The sequence below is a fragment of the Pipistrellus kuhlii genome, unplaced genomic scaffold, assembly GCF_014108245.1.
Source record: "Pipistrellus kuhlii isolate mPipKuh1 unplaced genomic scaffold, mPipKuh1.p scaffold_m20_p_30, whole genome shotgun sequence".
Lineage (NCBI taxonomy): Eukaryota > Metazoa > Chordata > Mammalia > Chiroptera > Vespertilionidae > Pipistrellus > Pipistrellus kuhlii.
The window spans coordinates 5,959,805-5,967,403 of NW_023425530.1; the positions used below are offsets into that span (position 1 = coordinate 5,959,805).

At 44.0% G+C, this 7,599-nt stretch overlaps 1 protein-coding gene across 1 annotated transcript; it reads right to left on the reverse strand.

Moving 5' to 3' along the window:
• Window positions 1-3,349: 3,349 nt before the first annotated feature.
• LOC123653334 (zinc finger protein 709-like) lies at window positions 3,350-6,955 on the reverse strand. Its single transcript, XM_045589317.1, has 3 exons — window positions 6,813-6,955; window positions 6,595-6,655; window positions 3,350-4,151 (listed from the first exon to the last, which is right to left on the reverse strand). The coding sequence occupies exons 1-3, from the start codon at window positions 6,844-6,846 to the stop codon at window positions 3,350-3,352; spliced, it is 897 nt and encodes a 298-aa protein (XP_045445273.1). The 5' UTR covers window positions 6,847-6,955.
• Between the last annotated feature and the right edge of the window lie 644 nt (window positions 6,956-7,599).

A 7,599-nucleotide genomic window follows, 5' to 3' on the forward strand; every position in this document is an offset into this window, starting at 1 on the left:
CACCCGCCCCCACCGGCCCCACCCACCTAGCGCCCAGCTCAGCTGCAGACACTTCGCAGACAGCGCCCCCTGGCGCCCAAGCCCCAAGCAGCCACAGCTCCTGTCCGGGGAGTTTGCACTGAGAGGCTTACAGTTCTCACGTGAAAGGACCAGGTCAAAGCAGCCAGTGGAGAAATTAACTCCCATGTACTTCTCTGTGACTACACAATGATAGATGTCACAAGGGGAATCAGGAACACACTAATCGCTCTGTGGACAGTATAAGGTGACTCCCCTACAAATGAGACTGTATATCACCTAAAGAGGGGCATTAGACATTATTCCAGTATAAAAGCCTGAATCAGTTTTTGGTTTACAGAAAAATGCTAACCTTGATGAATCACTAATGTGGGTGTTCTGAAAATATCAGTGCAAATCTACTTCTCTTAAAATATATATATATATATATATATATATATATATATATATATATATATATATCCGACGCTCTACCACTGAGCCAAACCGGTTTCGGCTAAAAAATATATATATTTTATTGATTTTTTACAGAGAGGGATAGAGTTATATAAAAGAGTTGGTGGAAGTTCTGAGGATACTCTTGATTGGAAGTGGAAAATCCAGGAAATGATATAAAAGATGGTCTTTGAAACTCCTACGGTATGTATCTCTTATTGAAAATCTCATAATCGAGTCAACAACATTATCCACCGGGGAACACCCCAGCTCTAGATTGTTGTCCAATCACAGGCATCTCTTCTTAAATCAAAGTCTGTTACGCAAATAGTGAGGAAAAAGTAAAACTCCCAATATTAAAATTCACATAAAACCATATTATTGCCTAGACTTGCCTTATGTAGCTATTCCGACTGTTTATAGGTATAAAGCTCTTGTGCTTGTCACCCAAAAGGGGAACTTTGGGAGAGACTGGGAATGCAGGCATTTGGATACAAGACCAGTAGAGAAATCCCACTAAGCCTCTAATTGGAACTCGGAGCCCAGGCCCATTTCTGGCGCTGGCGCGGCCCCAGGAAGGCGCCCAGGCCGTGCTCAGCGCCAGCACCGTGGCTCCCAGCAGCCGGAGCGCGCACCACGGCCATCGCTCCTCCGCAGAGACGGGAAGATGAGCGAGTTGGAAGTCCAGCCAGCCCTTGGCCTTGAAGGAAGAGGACGGCACTGAGGAGGGCAGAGCAGGCCGAGAAAGCATCCTCCTAAGGAGCCCAGCGAAGTGCCAACATCTGAGACCCAGGGCACCAAAGGGGAGCAAAATCAGGAGGGCTGCCAAGACCTGGGAAACCACCGCGACTCCAGAGGGGAAACCAAGGGGCAGGTGTAAAAAAAAACTGGAGGAAGAGGGCATCTCGCAGTCCTCCGAGGGGCAGTGACTGTGCCGAGCCGTTTCCTTCTGAGCCTGGACAGCTCCGCGCCCACTACCACCCACCTGCACCCCGCCACACACACACCAGCCCGAGTGGGTAAGTTTTCATTTGGTCTTGATTCCAAGCACCCTATCACCTCAGGTGCATCCCCCCCCCCCCCCTTCTTCCCTCCCCCAAGCCTCCTGACAAAGCTGACATCCCATTTAGCTGCGCCCCTGTCCCCTGGGGGCACTGCTGACTGAACCCCTGGTTTAGGGAGTCTGGCTTACCATTAGGGGGCCTGGGAGGGCTCCCCTGGCCTTAAAAGGTCCTGACTGAGCCCCATATCACTGACATGCCCATTCCACTGCCTTGGCAGCAGCACCTGTGGCCATGGGTAGGGTCGTCTGGCCCTAAGATAACCCAGCGAACCCGTGCCTCACCAGGGGTAGCTCACACCCATTTTCCTTCCATGAGGTGACTAGCCTTGCACTGGGTTGGGGCACAGGAGGGAGAGCAAGAGGGGTGTGGGCCCCTGATCCCATCTGCTTCCACTTTAGACTTGTTCCCTCCCCTCACATGGAGCACTAACAAGGAGTCTTGCGCCCTCTCCCCACTACCCATACTTTCTGGTTCCATCTTTCCTCTATTCATAAACTACCCCTGGACAGTGGAGTTGTTTTGTTTTATTATTAGACATCTGTCATTACTACTACCAGCGAAAATATCCATCCACACTCCCTCCAAGATGCTTTTGGGAAGGAGCCAGGGGCAAAGCAGGCTGGGAATAGAGTACCCCAGTCCCAGGGAAGTTGGGGGCTCTGCCCCTTATGCTGCAGCAGTGAGCAGGGGAAGGGTCTGTGCTGACAGAAGAGAATGTAGGGCCACCTTCTCCCTGTTCTGCTGGGGAGGTAGCCATTGTTTGTCCCAGCCGGAGCCCCTCCCTCTGGTTTCTTAGTTTGCAGTTATTTGAATAAAAATATATCCTTTTCTGGGGGGGAAAAAAAATCCCAATACCACAATCAGATTTCAATAGCCTCTTAGCACAAACCAAATATATAACAAATTAACCATAATTGCAATTTAGAAGTAAACTTTGCCCAACTGGTGTGCTGGGTGGCTCAGTAGAACTATAAATCAAGTTGTGTTTCAATTCCTGGTCAGGCCCATGCTGGGGTTTGGGCTTGATCCCCTCTAGGGGTGTGCAGGAGGTAGCCAATCAATGATTTTCATCATTAATGTGTCCATCTCCGTCCCTAAATATAAATTTTAAAAAGTCAACTCACCGCTGAAACTGGTTTGGCTCAGTGGATAGAGCGTCAGCCTGCGGACTGAAGGGTCCCGGGTTCGATTCCGGTCAAGGGCATGTACCTTGGTTGCAGGCACATCCCCAGTAGGGAGTGTGCAAGAGGCAGCCGATCGATGTTTCTCTCTCATCGATGTTTCTAGCTTTCTTTCCCTCTCTCTTCCTCTCTGTAAAAAGTCAATAAAATATATTAAAAAAAAAAAAAAAGGTTAACTCACCCAACAATCCCAGTAGGCATCAATATGATAGTGGAAAGGAGGGAGAAACATTGGTTGCCTCCTGCATGCATCTGACCAAGGTAGGGGAAATTGTAACTGAGGTATGTGACCCTGACCAGAATTGAACCTGGGACCTTCCAGTGTTCAGGCTGACCCTCTATCCACTGGGCCAACCCGGATAGGGCTACACATTTATCAGGAACTGTGCTGTTGTCTGGAACACTAAACATTAATTTCTATTAAGCTTTCATGAATTCTCTTGTGTTTCTAAGAAACTGTAAGGTCTGTAGGCTTTATCAAACTACTTACATTCATAGGATTTTTATCATAATTTCTTTAATGACTTTTAAAGAGGAATGTCTGAAGGCTTTAGTTCATTTTCATAGGGTTTCTCTGTTGTGTGCAGTCTAGTGTGCACTTTCAAAAATTTGTTGATATGAGGCCTTTTCACATTCCTTACATTCAGGGTTTCAAGTATGATTTCTTTCATGCTTCTCTAACCAAACCAAACCTCTGAAGGCTTTACCACATTGTTTACATTCATAGGGTGTCTTTCCAGTGTGCAGTCTCATGTGGTGTTTCAAGGTTCGGTAACGACGAAAGCCTCTACCACATTCCTTGCATGTAAAGTGTTTCTCTCCAGTATGAGTTCTCTCATGTAATAGAAAGGTAGAGTAATACCGGAAGGCTCTCCCACACTCCTTACATTCGTAAGGTTTCTCTCCAGCATGAGGTTTTCCATGACTTTGATAAGAACTGGAACGACTGAAAGCTTTACCACATGGTTTACATTCATAGGGGTTCTCTCCTGTGTGAATTTGTTTATGTTTTTGGAAGGCTTGATGAGAGCTAAAGATTCTTCCACATTGTTTACACTGATACCATTTCTCTCCAGTGTGAATCTGTTCATGTTTGTGAACAGACTGGTGATGCCTAAAAGATTCCCCATAGTCCTTACATTTGTAAGATTTCTCTACACTGTGATTTCTTTTTTGTTTATAAAAAAAATGGTGATAACTGGTTTTATTACATGTCCTGAATGCATAAGGCTTCTCTCTGTATTTGTCATAGTCGTGTGGTTTGTGTCCAATGTGACATCTGCTGTGCCTATCAAGGAGTGAATGGTGGGTAAAGACTTTTCCACGTGTACTGCATTCATGTGGTTTCACTGCAGTGCTCTTCTTGTTCAAAGTCTTTTCTGAAATAAGATTCAAGTTGTCTTCACATTGACTACCCTCTTTAGTCTCACAGAGTCTCTTTGCCATATGATTTCTGTAAAAGACAAGAAGTATAGTATTAATAATTTGTTTATTAACAGTTTTGCTTATTAGGGTATTTGAACTGCATCTTTATGGTTTGTATCAAAGGGGTAGGGTTTTTGCCCTGGCCAGAGTGGTTCAGTTGGTTGGAATGTGTGCAGGATGCAACTGATAGATGTTTCTCTCTAAAATCAATAATAATAAGTTAAAAAGGGGTAGACTTTCTGTCTGATTTGTTTAAAGTTCAATATAAGAAATGTTCTCAATGGAGTTAGAAGGGGGACACATGTAACTTTCAACAATAAAGTATTACTTAAGAAAATGAAACAATGTTCTGCAAGAGGATTTCACCCTTCCTATTACTAAAAGAGTAATCATCATATATAAAATTTAACAGTACTATTTGGAAGTAAGCTACTTATATTTATGTCCAATAAAAAGGTAATTTTGGTGAAAATTTTTAATATAAGTAAAAATTGAAGCAGGGAGAGAGAAACCAAGATGGCGGCAAAGGTAAACACTAAACTGCCTCATCACACAACAATTTCAAAACTACAACTAAAAGACAAAAATGTCTATCACTCAGAACCATGGGGAAGCTGGCTGAATGGAAGTCTTACAACTAGAAGGAAAGAGAAAAGAACACAAATGCTGAAAAGCTGAGAGATGTGCGCAGCAATCATTGTTTACTGCACTGGAGCACAGGACACTGGGACTTGGAAACGCAGAAAGGCAGCCATCACTGTTTGCCAGACACCTGCCCTGCACATACTACAAACCTGTCCAGGCTCCACACAGCGGCTTTTGCATATAAATGGCCTGCCTGGTCAAGGCTTAACCAAACTAACTGCAGCTCCAATCATACTGCTACAAAACCGCCAAATCCCAAGCAAAGAGGAGAAAACTGTAGTTCTTGCTGTAGCTACTGCTGGGTGCCCTCAGACAGTATCTGACCTACACCTCATTGGAGATCCAGAAACTAGTATATCTTGTGGTTGGTGTGAGACGACACCAGATTTCAACTACTCTCATAAGGGACATTCAAGAGGCAGACTCAGTGAGCACCAAAGCCCTACTGGAACAAGTCCTGCCCCATAAACGTGTCTCCAGCACAGTAATTTTTCCATTATAGACAGCAGGTCCCCACAGCCAAGTGGCCTGGAGGTCAATTCCTCCCAGTGACACCAACAACAATCAAGACTTAACTACAACAAGGCTGTACACACAGTCCACAAAGGGGTGCACCAAGAGTGCCCACATCAGGTAACTGGGAGGCTGACCCGATTGATTCATATGGGACACCCAGCACACAAAGCTACTGAAATAAAAAATATTATACAGAGTCCCAACAGCAGACTAGAAGAACGCAAGAATCCTGTCAAAGATTTGGAATACAGAAGCACAGGACACTCCTCCGGAGAAGCAAGAAGAGAAGAGAATCCAGAAAGTTCAAGACAGTGTAAGCCTCTGGGACAACTTCAAACATACCAACATCAGAATTATGGGGGTCCCAGAAGAAGAGAGTGCAAGACACTGGAAACCTATTTGAAGAAATAATGACAGAAAACCTCCCCCACCTGGTGAAAGAAATAGACTTATAAGTCCAGGAAGTGCACAGAACCCCAAACAAAGGGAATCCAAAGAGGACCATACCAAGACACATCATAATTAAAATGCCAAGAGCAAAAGACAAAGAGTCTTACAAACAGCAAGAGAAAAACAGCAGCTTACAAGGGAGCACCCATATGATAATCAGCTGATTTCTCAACATAAACTATGCAGGCCAGACGGGAGTGGCAAGAAATAGTCAAAGTGATGAATGGGAGAACCTACAACCAAGATTACTCTACCCAGCAAAGTTATCATTCAGAACTGAAGGTCAGATAAAGAGCTTCACAGGTAAGAAAAAAATAAAGGAGTTCATCACCACCAAACCAGTATTATATGAAATGCTGAAAGATATTCTTTAAAAAGAGAAAAAAGAAGAAAAAGTAAAGATAAAAATTATGAACAATACATATCTATCTACAAGTGAATCTAAATGTCAAGTGAATTAAAAGTCTGAGGAACAGAATAAACTGGTGAATATAATAGAATCAGGGGCATAGAATGGGAGGGGATTGATAATTCTCAGGGGTAAAGAGGTGTCTGTGTGTGGGGTACGGGAAGAGAATGGACAAAAATCATAAACCTATGGATGGCGGGTGGGGGGGGGGGGACGGGGACGGGGACGGGGACGGGGACGACGACACGACAGAAGGGAGGGTGGGAACCAGGTGGAGGGGAGCTATGGCGGGGGGGAGAGGGAGAAACAATTGTAATAATCTGAACAATGATTTATTAAATTTTTAAAAAATTGAAGCAGGGACTATTTCTTTTATTTCCTTTTTTCAAAATTTCATAACATAATCAAATCTTCAAATCAGCCAGTACTTTCTAATATAAATAAGACACACCTTAGTTTTCTCCCCTGGTTTTTATACAGTTCTTCAATATCACGATCATCCCATTTTTTCCCTGAAATGCAAACAAAACAAAACAAATCCAAAATACTTATATTAGAGAAATATTAGATTATGGGTCCAATCTTTTCACAATTCAAACCTTGGAGGGAAAAAAAGCAATGACTAAGAAACACTTACCTAATTGATGAAACGAAAGTACACATCCTTACCTATTGAGGCCAGGTTCTTGAAAGTTTGTCGCATTACATTTCTGTAAAGTTTCTTTTGCGAAGAATCCAGTAAGGCCCACTCTTCTACGGTGAAGGTCACAACCACATCCTCAATGGCCACCGAGTCCTAAAACATTCCAGATATGTATAAAAGTAGGATGTGTCAGAACGACAGCCCTGGATACACAGACTTTATTTATTTATTTATTTATTTATTTATTTATTTATTTATTTATTTATTTTTTGTTTTATTTTTTCACAGAGAGGAAGGGAGAGGGATAAAGAGTTAGAAACATTGATGAGAGAGAATCATCTATCTGCTGCCTCTTGCATGCTTCCCACTGGGGATGTGCCTGTAACCAAGGTACATGCCCTTGACCGGAATCAAACCTGGGACCCCTCAGTCCGCAGGCTGACACTCTATCCACTGAGCCAAACTGGTTCGGCCCAGACTCCATTTATAGGAAGGTTACATAGGATTCTGTTGTCTCCAAACATTTACTCTATGACTGATCACCATAAACTTACTCCCTTGCCCACACTTACTTCTTGGAAATTATTTGTGCACCTTTACTATTATATTATAACATTACACCAGAGGCCTGGTTCATGAAAATTCATGCACTGGAGGGAGGGGTCCCCTCAACCCTCTCTGTCCTCCCCTCTCAGTCCAGGAGGTGACCAGGCAATCCGGGGAAGGCGATGCTCCATCACACCTCTGCTGCTGCCACTGCCGGCAGCGCAAGCCTCAGCCGGCCCTTGTTATCTGAGCCTCGAACTGGCCCTG

Bases quoted from the DNA above. Each gene is read 5' to 3' on its own strand.
- LOC123653334 (XM_045589317.1), bottom strand. From the start codon at position 6,846: ATGCGACAAACTTTCAAGAACCTGGCCTCAATAG. The intron at 6,656-6,812 runs GTAAGGATGTGT...TTTGCATTTCAG, and splicing joins CAAGAACCTGGCCTCAATAG to GGAAAAAATGGGATGATCGT. The intron at 4,152-6,594 runs GTGTGTCTTATT...TGTCTTTTACAG, and splicing joins AACCAGGGGAGAAAACTAAG to AAATCATATGGCAAAGAGAC.